Source organism: Marmota monax, unplaced genomic scaffold, assembly GCF_021218885.2.
Source record: "Marmota monax isolate L192 unplaced genomic scaffold, Marmota_monax_Labrador192_F-V1.1 WCK01_AAM20220418_F8-fsc00138, whole genome shotgun sequence".
NCBI lineage: Eukaryota > Metazoa > Chordata > Mammalia > Rodentia > Sciuridae > Marmota > Marmota monax.
Genome location: NW_026692763.1, coordinates 2,922,185 through 2,939,761, shown reverse-complemented (window position 1 = coordinate 2,939,761; position 17,577 = coordinate 2,922,185). Strand labels below are relative to the sequence as shown.

General features: G+C 39.7%; 1 protein-coding gene and 1 non-coding gene across 2 annotated transcripts in view; both read right to left on the bottom strand.

Moving 5' to 3' along the window:
- Vps53 (VPS53 subunit of GARP complex) overlaps window positions 1-17,577 on the bottom strand; it is a 160,096-nt gene that overhangs the window by 88,812 nt on the left and 53,707 nt on the right. Inside the window, exons 8-9 of the mRNA XM_046446900.2 lie at window positions 3,152-3,230; window positions 255-398 (exon numbers count right to left, since the gene is read on the bottom strand). Of these exons, the coding sequence (XP_046302856.1) occupies window positions 255-398; window positions 3,152-3,230 (223 nt within the window). The remainder of the gene's footprint in view (window positions 1-254; window positions 399-3,151; window positions 3,231-17,577) is intronic.
- Window positions 6,389-6,495, bottom strand: LOC124094338 (U6 spliceosomal RNA). The gene has a single exon (XR_006852195.1). It is a non-coding gene; the product is annotated as a U6 spliceosomal RNA (small nuclear RNA).

Sequence of the window (17,577 nt, the reverse complement as noted above, 5' to 3'; positions counted from 1 at the left end):
ACCACCCCTGGTGTACATAAAGTTTTATACATTGGTGCACTTTTCTGGGAAGAAGATCTACAGCTTTTATTAATTTATCCAAATGGTTAGTGACCTCAAAAATGGTTAAGAACCATTGAACTATAAAGTCAGTCCCTAGGATTCAAGGTTCAACAGGTCATAGTACTAATAAAGTATCAATCAACACATTTGGCTGCATTCATTTTTCAATAAAATTCAAGAGTTAACTCTGACCTCATCTGGTCAATACTTACATCTTGATTTTCTTGAAAAAGTACTAGATACTCTGACAGATGTTGTTTAATAAACTTCTTAATGATTTCTTGCTTGATTTTGGGGTCCAAAATATTAGCAACCAGACATGCATCTCGCAGGACGTTACTGGGTCCTCCTGGCCTCTGGCAAAACAAACAACACACAGCAATTCAAATACTAGAAACAATCATTAAATCTCATAGTTTCTGACAGCTGCTACTTCTTGTTTCTCTCTTGTTGTTATTACTCCCACTCCCTGGACACTAATTCTTTCTACTGTAGATAGATATTAGTTACTTATTCCTCGATGAAAGAATCATTAAGCTAGTCTTGAAGTAGCCAACATAAAAACTATCCTGTGAATCAGCAATGAGATATTTTGGAAAACAGGGCCAGCAAGGATCATAGGAAATTTTAGTTTCTGAATACTCAAACTGAAAGGACCTAAAAAGTCAGAATGACAGCAGTCTCTGATGTCAGAGACTACTGAAGAGGCCTAAAAGTCATAATGACACCAGTGTCACTCCATATGTGCCACTTTTCCCTGCTTCCAACCTCTGGGATTCTTGTTGAAGTGTCATACTTTTGCCAAGCTGTGTGGTCATTTTAAAACTTAAAAACAGATTCCAAACCACCAGACTTATTTCACTGACAGTCTAATATATGCAGCCAAAGGTAAAAATACTGTGATGTAGGTCCCTTGACCTGAAAACAACAGTGGAAGATCGGGAAGCAATAATGATACATTACAATGGAAGGTCTTTGTTATTACCTAAGGAAATTTGGTCTCACCACCTTTTTGTATGGTGAATCACTGAATGAATGTGGTTGACTGTGGACCACAAAGAATACATGAAAACTACTCTTGGCTTGGTTAAACAGCCATGTAGCTCTGAGAAGTTATTCAACCTCATTTGAAACATAATCGACTTGAATTAGGTGATCAGTAAGGTTCTTTCAGATCATTATCATTTATTTTTGTCAATTCTGTCCATTCTATCCATCTCAACTGAAGTTCAAGTGTTTCAAAAGGGTCACATAAACTGCCTGAGACCTAAATTGTTAAAATGTGACCTGCTCCATAATTATTGTCTATTATGTGGCCTGTTGAACATACCAACTGCTCAACTCTAGCTTCCAGATGAAAGCTAGATAGAGAAGTCAAAAGGGTCAAAACCTATAGGTTCACAGGTTCTAATTTTTGTTCATTTTTAGAAAAATTGACTAGGTTACTTTGAACAATTTTTTTAACATCTTGATTCCATTTGCGAGATAAGAAGAATAGCACAAAGCCTTTAAGAAAAGTTGCTGGGCACGGTGCACAGGCCTGAAATCCCAGTGACTCAGGAGTTTGAGGCAGAAGGATGGCAAGTTCAAGAATATCCCTGGCAACTTAGCAAGACCCCATCACAAAATAAAAAATATAAAAGGCTGGGGATGTAGCTCAGTGGTAGAGGGTGCCCCTGGGTTCAATCCCTATTACCAAAGATAAAAAAGCTGTGTCAAACCCTATTTTAAAAATAGATTTAAAAAAAAAAACAAAAAACTTTTAAGTCACTGAGCCAGAGAAAAGGCAAATTGTTAAAGAAAATAATTTTATTCATTTGCCTGGTATGATCTGGGAAAAAAAAGATATAAAGTAGGTTGTGGTTAACTAATACAGATGGGCTTCTGAAACTTCTGAAATTGGTATGTGGCAGCAGAGTGCTGGAAAGCAGACTGGCCTAGGAAGTCTAGTGTTGATAATCAGCGACTATCCTTAAAATCCTTTTTACCTCTATGACCTCTGTTTCCTTGTGTGGTCAATAGGAATAGTGGTGTTCCAACATTTACTCCCTCCTTGAATTACATCAGGTGACTAAGGAAGATGAGGTTCTCAAAGAAAAGTGCTTTACAAATAAGTATCCAATTGTTAGCAGTTGGTCACAAACTATTAAAATTAGGAGCAGGTTTCCTATAGAAAGCAATTTACCAAAGCAAGGACAGCTACTCCCAGCCTACTTCCTAAGTTTCTTTTATGGAGCACAAAGAAAAAATAATTAAGATATTTCCGGTTATTGAATTATAGAGCTGATCCAGGAAACACTCCTTGGCTCAATAAGTGGATGTATATCCCCATCTCCACCCACAAAGCACAGCAAGGAATGCTGCTGGCCCATGTGCCCAGTTCATTTCTGCCTTGAACAAATTTTTTCCCCTCAGAATAGCTCAAATAATAGAGAATAAAAGCTTCTGAAGATTCTGCCCTCGCCGACACATGCAAAGCATTAACGTGACATCTGCTACAATGTGAAGGATGGAACTAACAGCAGTTACCCCAGCACAGTGACAACCAAGTAAGGGAAAGCTTGTACAGGAGAAATGTAACCAATTGTTCACAAGTGAAATCTCGTGTGCTTCACAGACACAACACTAACAACTACACTACCAGTGAGCAATGTTGGGCATTAGTTTCAAAAAACAGGCTTATGATCATCAAAAGTGAGTCTTCTAACTATGTCACTCTGAGAGTTACATAAGCCCCTGGATATTCCTCCCAGTTGTCTTTTTACCAACCTGAAACCAATAAGTTATGTAATAATTCTAAAAAACATCGTAGCTTGAAAATATTCTTTTAAAACACAGCCATGAGAAAAAGGAATTTACAGGCAGACAAGATAGGGTTTGACACACATTAAATTAAACCCAAACATATCCTCACTTTTTGACAACAGAAAGACATATCACTTAGGGATCTTTAAAATCAATGATGGTCTCATTACCTTAAACTTTCCATTAGACAAATTTGCTATTGCCCATAAACACTTTAGAATGATAAATAAATAATTTGTAGTGAGTATACTAGGGGAGGGTGATAACAATATCTAAAGATTGGAGGGAAAATGCAAAAGAATACCTTGGTACCCTGGGAAGGAAATGCCTCTTCGAAATCTGCCAGGATTTGCTGTCCTAGCTCCATTTGCGCAGCCTTCACTCTGTGAGGGAGACAGAACGTATCATTGCATGCCATAATCTTCAAATACCAGTATGTAATTATGCACCAGTTCAGGGGTCTGAACTGTTGAAGTCTTTAGAGATTCTCTAGAGAGGGCTATGTGTCTATATAAGAAAAGTCACACATTAGTAACTGGTTTACAACCAGGACCAAGGCACCTGATTTATTCTCAGGATGGATTTTCTATATTCCCAAAGTTCTAGGTTACTCTTTACCTGTCATGAGATAGTATATGTTAATCTCTGCAACATTTCATTTGGTACTTATGCTTCAGAAACATGTAATGTAATAGTACTTGATTCAAACATAAATCCATTTTGCACTACTAGTATAGCTGCTTTCCCACTCCTCTAAAGTAAAAAGAAAAAGCCAAGTGATCAAATGTAATCAACAAGAGTGAAGACCAATGAATGAAGATTTATATTCAGGGATTGCAAGGAAAACCAGTTAGAAAGGGGCAACTGGAACTTGACAGTGGTTTGCATGTATAACAGAAGCTCAAGAGAAACTTGTCAGTTTGAATAAAGAGGAGAAAGGAGAATAGGGAGGATGAGACAGGAATTGTGCATCAGCATGCCTGCAATTGACCTGTCCTCCAGGATGCCCTCTTGCTGTCTGATGCTGGTGAAGCCTGCTTGCCCCAGCCAGCCCCCACAGCTTGAGTGGGGCAAAGCTCTGAAGCCACTATTGCACTGCCCCTAGCCTGAGGCAAATTCTTTATCTTTGCTAAAAGCACCATAAAATAGCATGTTTCCTTTCTTGGTCTCCACCCTGTTACTTCTGGATTAACTTTATGAAGTTTCTAGAAATAGTGAGCAACTCAAAACCACAACTTCTTTGGCCACTAAGGAGTACTTATTTTTTTTTTTTATTTATTTTTTTTCGAATGAGGGGCTAGGCATGACCCAAGACAGTCTGCTTTTTCTGTGGCAGAGTTATAATTATGCCTATTCCAAATACTTTCCAGGGTTTTTCCACTATCTTCAAAACTTTTCAAACCACTTGTATAGGCAGGTTGGCAGCCTTTTAAGTCAGTTTTCAAGTGGGCCACAAATGACCCAGATGGAACAGCCCTCCAGATTAGTCAGGGCTGCCCACCTAGAGGGGCTCAACAGATGATGGGAAACGGCTCTTGAATGTGAACTATGATAGGAGAGAAAAGAATGTGCTTTCATAAAACTGTATCACACAGCATCTTGTGACTGCCTCAGAATGACCCAGCAGATGGCCTCCTATGGTGCCAGGTCACAAGACTGAGCTTCCAAAAGCTCAGGCCCCTCTGTTCCTACCCTCTTCTTGGAAGTACACAGAGAGCACCCAGTTCTTTCCTAACCCATGGGGACATTCCCGTAGGGGAAGTCCTACCTTGGCCAAATGTACTCATGGCTGTATTCTCAGGGTTACAGACCTCTTCAATGACACTGAATGACACAGCTCTGACTCTATCACCCCCATCACTCCCAACCTCCATGTTCTTGCTGAACTTGACCCTCAGGTGGCTGAAAAGATAGAATCTATGATGGGACTAGGCACTGCTGGAGCATAGAAGAGAAGGAATCACTAGACTTTGATTTGTAATGATCTCTAATCCTTGTTCAAAGTTACCTCTTCAAACAAGTTAGACTTAGATATATATGAGCCACATGTAATCATAAGTCACTTCTTCTACATAAGCCACAATTAAGAACTGTTGTGATATAGGAGGGTACAGACCTGTATGAGATGATTTTCAATGTCCTCTCCAATACTCATTATTCTACGATACCTCTCTGATAGTTATACCTAGCAATGGCATTCATCTTTACAGATGGCTACAAGTTGGATGTATATATTTTTTTGTTGTTGTTATGGTGGTGGTGCTGGGGATCAAACCCAAGGCTTTGTGCATGTGAGGCAAGCATTCTACCAACTGAGCCATATCCCCAGCCCTATAACTTTTTTTTAAAATTTTTTATTGTTGGTTGCTCAAAACATTACATAGTTCTTGATATATCATATTTCACACTTTGATTCAAGTGGGTTATGAACTCCCATTTTTACCCCATATACAGATTGCAGAATCACATCAGTTACACATCCATTGATTTACATATTGCCATACTAGTGTCTGTTGTATTCTGCTGCCTTTCCTATCCTCTACTATCCCCCCTCCCCTCCCCTCTTCTCTCTCTACCCCCTCTACTGTCATTCATTTCTCCCCCTTGTATTATTTTTCCCTTTCCCCTCACTTCCTCTTGTATGTAATTTTGTATAACCCTGAGGGTCTCCTTCCATTTCCATGCAATTTACCTTCTCTCTCCCTTTCCCTCCCACCTCTCATCCCTGTTTAATGTTAATCTTCTTCTCATGCTCTTCGTCCCTACTCTGTTCCCAGTTACTCTCCTTATATCAAAGAAGACATTTGGCATTTGTTTTTTAGGGATTGGCTAGCTTCACTTAGCATAATCTGCTCTAATGACATCCATTTCCCTGCAAATTCTATGATTTTGTCATTTTTTAATGCAGAGTAATACTCCATTGTGTATAAATGCCACATTTTTTTTATCCATTCGTCTACTGAAGGGCATCTAGGTTGGTTCCACAGTCTTGCTATTGTGAATTGTGCTGCTATGAACATCGATGTAGCAGTGTCCCTGTAGCATGCTCTTTTTAGGTCTTTAGGGAATAGACCGAGAAGGGGAATAGCTGGGTCAAATGGTGGTTCCATTCCCAGCTTTCCAAGAAATCTCCATACTGCTTTCCAAATTGGCTGCACCAATTTGCAGTCCCACCAGCAATGTACAAGTGTACCCTTTTCCCCACATCCTCGCCAGCACTTGTTGCTGTTTGACGTCATAATGGCTGCCAATCTTACTGGAGTGAGATGGTATCTTAGGGTGGTTTTGATTTGCATTTCTCTGACTGCTAGAGATGGTGAGCATTTTTCATTACTTGTTGATTGACTGTATGTCCTCCTCTGAGAAGTGTCTGTTCAGGTCCTTGGCCCATTTGTTGATTGGGTTATTTGTTATCTTATTGTCTAATTTTTGAGTTCTTTGTATACTCTGGATATTAGGGCTCTATCTGAAGTGTGAGGAGTAAAGATTTGTTCCCAGGATGTAGGCTCCCTATTTACCTCTCTTATTCCTATAACTTTTTTTTAGTATGTAACGCTACAGGAATTTGTGTGTTGTCCTTGTGCAGGAGCCATGCTAATCTTCTCTGTATCATGATTTTAGTATATGTAGTGCTGCTGAAGTGAACACTGGATATATAATTAATGCTGAGCAGAAGAAAAAGTTTCTGCCTAGAAGTGTTACCATCAATAGTTTTTGTTTTGTTTTGTTTTGTTTTGATATATACTGGGGACTGAACTCTCAGGGGCACTCAATCACTGAGCCACATCCCCAGCCCTATTTTTTATTTTATTTAGAGACAGGGTCTCACTGAGATGCTTAGCTCCTTGGTTTTGCTGAGGCTGGCTTTGAACTCAGGATCCTCTTGCCTCAACCTCCCGAGCCGCTGCGATTACAGGCATGTGCCACTGTGCCCAGCTTCAGTAGTTTTTGAAGCGTCTACCAGTGACTCATATGAAAGAACAAATATTCTCTTGTAGACATTACTGATGGTACCTATAAACCCAAACAATGATCCCAAGCATTTTCATGGTGACATGTGAATTGTAGTCTTTATAATCAATTGCCTAAGGAAGATCCTAGAAATAAGTCAACAGACACATTATTTGTATTCACTCCTTTAGATTCATTCCTCTTCTAACAATGAAAAGCAAATTCTTACTATAAAAAGATGGATCAATGGAGACTCATCAGTAGAGCAAATATCTGAGTTGAACTACCAAGATTTCCTAGTCATTCTTAGGAAAGTTAGCTTATAACTAATAGAGACTAGGATAAACAGACATTCCTTCTATCATCCAAATAAGCTCAGCTTGTTATGCTGTGGTAACACTAAGTTGATTACTTGTAGAAAATGAAAGATTCACTGAACTACCCGGAAAGGAAAATCAACCAGTGGCTTTCAGCATCCAACATGTCATGTGATATGGGGATTGTTCAAATGTGCCCTCTCTTAAATGTCTGGTTAATTTTTCATAATGAGTGGTGGCAGAGGGATAACAAATTATGATAATTATTTAGACATTTGTACATGAAGTAACCTTGACTTTCTTGTTATCTTGTGAGTGACAGTTCCAAAGAAAATACCCTCAACATTTCCCAAAATAATGGAGTAACCTCCTGAATACAGCTGTGCTGAACAGAAAGATTAATTCTATTTGCTCTTTCCAATAAGAACTAGAAAGAATCTCATCATGGGGCTGTGGTTGTAGCTCAGTGGTACAGCACCTGCCTACCATGACTGAGGCACTGGGTTAGATCCTCAGCACCACATAAAAATAAATTTATATGTATATATTTTTTTTAATTAAAAAAAAAAAAAACACTAGAATCTCAATCTAAGTCACAGAGTGACTGATTGAGTGGGATACTTTTGGGATCATCAAGGGCAATCCACATGGTTTGAAACTGAGAAAGAGGCCCAGAAAGAACTTGTCAAACAGTTAGGCCTGTTCATTCCCTGGTTTAGTTCTTTTTTTCCTATACCATGTGACCTCCCAACCTGCCAAACTTCTCTCACATGTAGGAGGTTAGAAATAGCTCTGAAAAATACATTTTAGTTTGGTTTCAAGGTTTTGAAGAGAATGCAAGAATCTTCCATTTTTTGGGGGGTGGGGGGAGAATACTGACTAGAAACATTTGCTTTCATGGATATGCTTAAGCCAGGAAGATTTGAAATGTAAAGATATTAAAGACAAAAAAATCTTTCCTTCAATGCTACATTAAATATTTAAGCATTTGCCAGAAGGGTAGTTGGAACAAATAGCAAATCAAAGCCCATGAACTTCATATTTCAAACCTACAGGCAAAGACTTTAGAACACATTCTTTTATGTGATTTCTATGATTTATAGACAGCAAGATATTAGATTAGAGAAACTGAAGCAATGCATAGGGCGTAACTCTCCTGCTGTCACCCCTCCCTCCGAACAAACAGCTATTTCTATCATTTCCAGATGGTTCTATGATCACTATGTAAACATAAGGGAGGAAAATTCACCAGAAATAATGCTAAAAATAAGAAGTCTGGACTTTCCTCCAATTTTAGTTGAGCACTGAAAACAAGAAGCTTTCTCATCTTCCGTTCCTGTGTGTGTGTGTGTGTGTGTGTGTGTGTGTGTGTGTGTTGCTGGGGATGGAACTCAGGGCCTTGTACATGCTAGGCAAACACTTCACCACTGAGCAACACCCCAGCCCATCCTGTGTTCCTTTTTAGTGCTACTTAACAGCACATACTCTATTAATTTACATAAAATTATTTCGAACAGAGGATTGAAACAAATTAAAGGAAACATAGGCCCTCCTGTGTTTGCAGCAATCCTACATGATAATGAATGTGGACTGAAAGATATTGATAGAATGTTGAATTTTCTTTTTTTAAAGGAATGTCTAGAAACATAAAAATTTTATGTTTCTAGCCCCATTCTAACAGTGATCATATGGTTCCTTTAAATTTAAAACTATATCTTTGAAAAATGTTAAAAAGCAAAGAACACACCAAAAACTTAGGCAGCACATGTAAAAAAGCCAAATGCAACTACATTCAACTTAAAATCTTCTGCACAGCAAATGAAATATGAACTATATATCCTATAAAGGGTTAATAGTTAAAATATAAAGGAGCTTATAAACTCAATAGCAAAAAATCAAATAACCTAAATAAATTTGGGGGAAAGGACCCCAAAAGACATTTTTCCAAAGGAAACATACAAAAGACCAACAGGTATGTGAAAAAATGGTCAACATCACTTAATCATCAGGGAAATACAAATCAAAATCCCAGCGAGATACCATCTCATAGGCAATGGGATGACTATTATCAAAAGGACAAAACATAAGGCCAGGGTATGAGGCAGACAACACTTGGTACATGCAAATTGGTATAGCCCTATGGAAAATAAAAATTGAGGTTCCTCAAAAAATTAAAAATAAAACTACCATATGACCCAGTAATCCTCTTCTGTGTGTATAACCCCCCAAAATAAAAGCAATACCTCATACTACAGGTATCTGTCCTCTTATGTATGCAGCAGTACTATTCACAATAGTCAAGTGAAAAGTCAACCTAAGTGTCCACTGTTAGGTGAATGGGGTAAAGAAACTGTGGTGTGGGGCTGGGGATGTGGCTCAGCGGTAAAGTGCCTAGTAAGTGTGAGGCCCCGAGTTCAAGCCCCAGCACTGCCAAAAAACATAACAAAACACAACTGTGGTGTATTCTACTGTATAAAGAAATATTATTCAGCTTTTTAAAAGAAGATCCTACCATTTTCAACAACATAGATAAATCTGGAGGGCATTATGTTAAGTGAAATTAGCCAGACACAGAAAGAAAAATACTGCATGATCTCTCCTATGTGTGGAATCTTTAGTCAAACACAGTTTTCTGTATCTGTGGGTTCTGCATCAGTGTATTCAACCAACTACAGATCAAAAATATTGCAGAAAAAAAAAGTGTTTGATGGGGCTAATGATGGTACAGTGTGTACATTCACAGGTGCTGTGGGTTAAGTCTCCAGCACCACACACAAAATTAAATAAAAATAAAAGTGTCCAAACTAAATATGAGTACCTTTTGTAGTCATTATTCCCTAAAAGATATAGTGTAACAACTATTTACATAGCATTTACAATGTATTACATATTATAAGAAATCTAGAGATGATTTAAAGGAAAGTTTGATTTTTTTTAAAGAGAGAGAGAAAGAGAGAGAGAGAGAGAGAGAGAGAGAGAGAGAGAGAGAGAATTTTTTAATATTTATTTTTTAGTTTTCGGAGGACACAACATCTTTATTTGTATGTGGTGCTGAGGATCGAACCCGGGCCGCACGCATGCCAGGCGAGCGCGCTACCGCTTGAGCCATAACCCCAGCCCCCCCCCCCTTTTTTTTTTTGTACCAGGGATTGAACTCAGAGGCACTTGACCACTGAGCCACATCCCCAGCCCCATTTTATATTTTATTTAGAGACAGGGTCTCACTAAGTTGCTTAAGCCTTGCCATTGCTGAACTTGTGATCCTCCTGCCTCAGCCTCCTGAGCCACTGGGATTACAGGCATGCTCCACTATGCCCAGCTTAAAGTACAATTTGAATAACTCTGATTTGTTTCCCTGAGACCAGAAGTGTTTCAGATTTCAGAGTTTTTCAGGTTTTGAAATATCTGTACAGACTTTTTTTGAGTGTCATGTTAGCATTCAAAAAGTTTCAGATTTCAAAGCATTTCTGATTTCAAAGTTTTTGGTTAGGGATGCTCAATCTGTGTAGGGGAGAATGTGCCTAAGTTATGAGTAAACATGCCATTTTTATCCAAGGGCATTCTAGTACATGGGTATACTAATATCTCCTAGATATTTTTAGATAGGCTCTCAATTCTTTGGGGAACATACCCACAAGTGAATTTGCTGGATAGCATGGTAATTCTAATTTTAATATTTTTTCCCCCTGTAGTACGAGGGATTGAATTCAGGGCCTTGCTAGGAAAGTGTTCTAACAATGAGCTACATCCCTAGCCCTTCTTATTATTTTATTTTGAAAAAGAGTCTTATTAAATTGCCCAGGCTATCTTTTAAAATTTTGATCCTTTTGCCTCATCCTCCTGAGTAGCTGGAATTACAAATGTGCATCATTGCATCTTTAAAGAAACTGCCTTACTATACCATTTTACATTCCTACCAACAGTGCACAAGAGTTTCCAGTTCTCCACATCCACATCCTTGCCAACACTCATTATTTCCTGTGTTGGGTTTTATGATACTGGGGATTGAACCCAGGGGTGCATAACCACTGAGCTACATCCCCAGCCTATATATATTTTATTTTATTTTTTTTTTAATTTTTTATTGTTGGCTGTTCAAAACATTACATAGTTCTTGATATATCATATTTCACAATTTGATTCAAGTGGGTTATGAGCTCCCATTTTTACCCCATATACAGATTGCAGAATCACATCAGTTACACATCCATTGATTTACATATTGCCATACTAGTGTCTGTTGTATTCTGCTGCCTTTCCTATCCTCTACTATCCCCCCTCCCCTCCCCTCCCCTCTTCTCTCTCTGCTCCCTCTACTGACATTCGTTTGTCCCCCTTATATTATTTTTCCCCGTCCCCTCACTTCCTCTTGTATGTACTTTTGTATAACTCTGAGGGTCTCCTTCCATTTCCATGCAATTTACCTTCTCTCTCCCTTTCCCTCCCACCTCTCATCCCTGTTTAATGTTAATCTTCTTCTCATGCTCTTCGACCCTACTCTGTTCTTAGTTACTCTCCTTATATCAAAGAAGACATTTGGCATTTGTTTTTTAGGGATTGGCTAGCTTCACTTAGCATAATCTGCTCTAATGACATCCATTTCCCTGCAAATTCTATGATTTTGTCATTTTTTAATGCAGAGTAATACTCCATTGTGTATAAATGCCACATTTTTTTTTATCCATTCATCCATTGAAGGGCATCTAGGTTGGTTCCACAGTCTAGCTATTGTGAATTGTGCTGCTATGAACATCGATGTAGCAGTGTCCCTGTAGCATGCTCTTTTTAGGTCTTTAGGGAATAGACCGAGAAGGGGAATAGCTGGGTCAAATGGTGGCTCCATTCCCAGCTTTCCAAGAAATCTCCATACTGCTTTCCAAATTGGCTGCACCAATTTGCAGTCCCACCAGCAATGTACAAGTGTACCCTTTTCCCCACATCCTCGCCAGCACTTGTTGTTGTTTGACTTCATAATGGCTGCCAATCTAACTGGAGTGAGATGGTATCTTAGGGTGGTTTTGATTTGCATTTCTCTGACTGCTAGAGATGGTGAGCATTTTTTCATGTACTTGTTGATTGATTGTATGTCCTCCTCTGAGAAGTGTCTGTTCAGGTCCTTGGCCCATTTGTTGATTGGGTTGTTTGTTCTCTTATTGTCTAATTTTTTGAGTTCTTTGTATACTCTGGATATTAGGGCTCTATCTGAAGTGTGAGGAGTAGAGATTTGTTCCCAGGATGTAGGCTCTCTATTTACCTCTCTTATTGTATCTTTTGCTGAGAAAAAACTTTTTAGTTTGAGTAAGTCCCATTTGTTGATTCTAGTTATTAACTTTTGTGCTATGGGTGTCCTATCGAGGAATTTGGAGCCCGACCCCACAGTATGTAGATCGTAGCCAACTTTTTCTTCTATCAGACGGCGTGTCTCTGATTTGATATCAAGCTCCTTGATCCATTTTGAATTAACTTTTGTGCGTGGCGAGAGAAAGGGATTCAGTTTCATTTTGTTGCATATGGATTTCCAGTTTTCCCAGCACCATTTGTTGAAGATGCTATCCTTCCTCCATTGCATGCTTTTAGCCCCTTTATCAAATATAAGGTAGTTGTAGTTTTGTGGATTGGTTTCTGTGTCCTCTATTCTGTACCATTGGTCCACCCGCCTGTTTTGGTACCAGTACCATGCTGTTTTTGTTACTATTGCTCTGTAGTATAGTTTGAAGTCTGGTATCGCTATACCGTCTGATTCACACTTCCTGCTTAGCATTGTTTTTGTGAATTTCATGATTGCTTTCTCTATTTCTACAAGAAATGCCGTTGGGATTTTGATTGGCATTGCATTAAACCTATAGAGAACTTTTGGTAATATCGCCATTTTGATGATGTTAGTTCTGCCTATCCATGAACAGGGTATATTTTTCCATCTTCTAAGATCTTCTTCTATTTCTCTCTTTAGGGTTCTGTAGTTTTCATTGTATAAGTCTTTCACCTCTTTTGTTAGGTTGATTCCCAAGTATTTTATTTTTTTTGAAGATATTGTGAATGGAGTGGTTGTCCTCATTTCCATTTCAGAGGATTTGTCGCTGATATACAGGAATGCCTTTGATTTATGCGTGTTGATTTTATATCCTGCCACTTTGCTGAATTCATTTATTAGCTCTAATAGTTTCTTTGTAGAGCCTTTTGGGTCTGCTAGGTATAGAATCATGTCATCTGCAAATAGTGATAATTTAAGTTCTTCTTTTCCTATTTTGATGCCTTTAATTTCTTTCGTCTGTCTAATTGCTCTGGCCAGTGTTTCGAGAACTATGTTGAACAGAAGTCGTGTCTTGTTCCAAATTTTAGAGGGAATGCCTTCAATTTTTCTCCATTCAGAATGATGCTAGCCTGAGGCTTAGCATAGATTGCTTTTACAATATTGAGGTATGTTCCTGTTATCCCTAGTTTTTCTAGAGTTTTGAACATAAAGGGATGCTGTACTTTGTCTAATGCTTTTTCCGCATCTATCGAGATGATCATATGATTCTTATTTTTAAGTCTATTGATGTGGTGAATAACATTTATTGATTTCCGTATATTGAACCAGCCTTGCATCCCAGGGATGAATCCTACTTGATCATGGTGCACAATTTTTTTGATAAGTTTTTGTATCCGAGTGGCCAGAATTTTATTGAGGATTTTTGCATCTAGGTTCATTAGAGATATTGGTCTGTAGTTTTCTTTCTTTGAAGTGTCTTTGTCTGGTTTAGGTATCAGGGTGATGTTGGCCTCGTAGAATGAATTTGGAAGTTCTCCCTCTTTTTCTATTTCCCGAAGTAGCTTGAAAAGTATTGGTATTAGTTCCTCTTTAAAGGTTTTGTAAAACTCTGCTGTATACCCATCCGGTCCTGGGCTTTTCTTAGTTGGTAGTCTTTTGATGGTTTCTTCTATTTCCTCAATTGATATTGGTCTGTTTAGGTTGTCTATATCCTCCTGACTCAATCTGGGCAGATCATATGACTTAAGAAATTTATCTATGCCTTCACTATCTTCTAATTTATTGGAGTATAAGGATTCAAAATAATTTTTGATTATCTTCTGTATTTCTGAAGTGTCTGTTGTGATATTGCCTCTTTCATCCCGTATGTTAGTAATTTGAGTTCTCTCTCTTCTTCTCTTCGCTAGCATGGCTAAGGGTCTGTCGATTTTGTTTATTTTTTCAAAGAACCAACTTTTAGTTTTGTCAATTTTTTCAATTGTTTCTTTTGTTTCGATTTCATTAATTTCAGCTCTGATTTTAATTATTTCTTGCCTTCTACTTCTTTTGCTGTTGTTTTGCTCTTCTTTTTCAAGGATTTTGAGATGAAGTATGAGATCATTTATTTGTTGGTTTTTTCTTTTTTTAAGGAATGAACTCCAAGCAATGAATTTTCCTCTTAGAACTGCTTTCAATGTGTCCCATAGATTCCGATATGTTGTGTCTGTGTTTTCATTAATCTCTAAGAATTTTTTAATTTCTTCCTTGATGTCTTCTATAACCCACTGATCATTCAGTAACCTATTGTTCATTCTCCAAGTGATGTATTCTTTTCCCTTCCTTCTTTTATCATTGATTTTCAGTTCCATTCCATTATGATCAGATAGGATGCATGGTATTATCTCTACTCCTTTATATTGTCTAAGAGTTGCCCTGTGACATAATATATGATCTATTTTTGAGAAGGATCCATGTGCTGCTGAGAAAAAAGTGTAACTGCTTGATGTTGGGTGGTATATTCTATATATGTCAATTAAGTCTAGGTTATTAATTGTGTTATTGAGTTCTATAGTTTCCTTATTCAACTTTTGTTTGGAAGATCTGTCCAGTGGTGATAGAGGTGTGTTGAAGTCTCCCATGATTATTGTATGGTGGTCTATTAGACTCTTGAACTTGAGAAGAGTTTGTTTGATGAACATAGCTGCACCATTGTTTGGGGCATATATATTTATGATTGTTATGTCTTGTTGGTGTATGGTTCCCTTGAGCAGTATGTAGTGTCCCTCTTCATCCCTTTTGATTAACTTTGGCTTGAAATCTATTTTATTTGATATGAGTATGGACACTCCTGCTTGTTTCCGAAGTCCATATGAGTGATATGATTTTTCCCAACCTTTCACCTTCAGCCTATGTATGTCTTTTCCTATCAAATGCGTCTCCTGTAGGCAGCATATTGTTGGGTCTTGTTTTGTGATCCATTCTACTAGCCTGTGTCTCTTGATTGGTGAGTTTAAGCCATTAACATTTAGGGTTATTATTGAGATATGGGTTGTTCTTCCAGCCATATTTGTTTATTTCTGTTACTAAACATGGTTTGTTTTCCTCTTTGATTATTTTCACCCCTTTAGTGTCCTACCTCCCACTGTTGGTTTTCATTGTTATTTTCCATTTCCTCTTCCTGTAATGTTTTGCCAAGGATGTTTTGAAGAGATGGTTTTCTAGCTGCGAATTCTTTAAACTTTTGTTTATCGTGGAAGGTTTTAATTTCATCTTCCATCCTGAAGCTTAATTTCACTGGATACACAATTCTTGGTTGGAACCCATTTTCTTTCAGTGTTTGAAATATGTTATTCCAGGATCTTCTAGCTTTCAGAGTCTGTGTTGAAAGATCAGCTGTTATCCTGATTGGCTTACCCCTAAATGTGATCTGCTTCCTTTCTCTTGTAGCTTTTAAAATTCTCTCCTATTCTGTATGTTGGGCATCTTCATTATAATGTGTCTAGGTGTGGGTCTCTTATGATTTTGCACATTCGGCGTCCTGTAGGCTTCTAGGATTTGGGGTTCTGTCTCATTCTTCAAGTCTGGGAAGTTTTCTCGTATTATTTCATTGAATAGATTGCTCATTCCTTTGGTTTGAAACTCTGTCCCTTCCTGTATCCCAATGACTCTTAAATTTGGTCTCTTGATGTTATCCCATATTTCTTGGATGTTCTGCTCATGGTTTCTTAACAGTCTTGCTGAGCTGTCTATGTTCTTTTCAAGTTGAAATACTTTATCTTCATTGTCTGATGTTCTGTCTTCTAAGTGTTCTACTCTGCTGGTAGTATTCTCAATTGAGTTTTTAAGTTGGCTTATTGCTTCCTGCATTTCTAGGATTTCTGTTTGTTTGTTTTTTATAACCTCTATTTCCCTGTATAGTTGATCTTTTGCTTCTTGGATTTGTTTATGTAATTCATTGTTGAAGTGATCTTTCATTGTCTGATTTTGCTGTCTGATGTCTTCCTTGAGACTCCAGATCATCTGAAGCATGTATATCCTGAATTCTTTATCTGACATTCCATCTGCTGCAGCTATTACCTCTTCTAACGTTGAGTTGACCTGCAATGCTTGTGGTCCTTTCTTTCCTTGTCTCTTCATACTGTTCGCGTTCCTTTCTACTTGGTGAAACTGTTGTGCTATTGAATTTTCCCCCTATATATTTATATTGGTCTTGTATAGTTGCAAAGTCTCCCTCGCAGGCGCGGGCGGAGGCTCTGTCCCTCTGCGGGCCGCTAGGCTTGTTCTGTCGGTGGTCACAGTTCTGTCTACTTTGCAGGAGCAGGCAGCGGCACTGCCCCTCTGCAGGCCTCTGGGGCTGTACTGCCAGTGGGTCGCAGGTGCGCCTACCTTGCAGGCGCGGGGGGGGGGGGGGCGGCTCTACCCTTCCTCAGGCCACTGGGCCTGTTCTGTCTCTCGGTTGCAGGTCTGGCCTGTTCTGATGGTGGTCACAGTTCCGTCTACCTTGCAGGCGCTGGGGGAAGGGGGCGGCTCTGCCTCTCAGCAGGACGCTGCTCCTCTTCTGCCGGTGGGTCGCAGGCCCGCCTACCTTGCAGGAGTGATTGGAAGCTCTGCCACTCCGTGGGCCACTGGGCCTTTTCTGTCAGTGGTCACAGTTCCGCCTACCTGACAGGCGCGGGGGGTGGGGGGCGGCTCTGCCCCTCAGCAGGCCGCTGGGCCTGTTCTGTGGGTGGTCACAGTTCCCTCTACCTTGCCGGCGCAGGGGGAGGGGGCGGCTCTGCCTCTCAGCAGGACGCTGCTCCTCTTCTGCCGGTGGGTCGCAGGCCCGCCTACCTTGCAGGAGTGATTGGAAGCTGTCCCGCCGTGGGCCACTGGGCCTTTTCTGTCGGTGGTCACAGTTCCCCTACCTGGCAGGCGCGGGGGGTGTGGGGCGGCTCTGCCCCTCAGCAGGCCGCTGGGCCTGCTCTGTGCATGGTCACAGTTCCCTCTACTTTGCCGGTGCAGGGGGAGGGGGCGGCTCAGCCTCTCAGTAGGCCGCTGCTCCTCTTCTGCCGGTGGGTCGCAGGCCCGCCTACCTTGCAGGAGTGATTGGAAGCTCTGTCCCGCCGCGGGCCCCTGGGCCTTTTCTGTCCGTGGTCACAGTTCCACCTACCTGGCAGGCGCGGGGGGTGGGGGGCGGCTCTGCCCCTCAGCAGGCCGCTGGGCCTGCTCTGTGCGTGGTCACAGTTCCCTCTC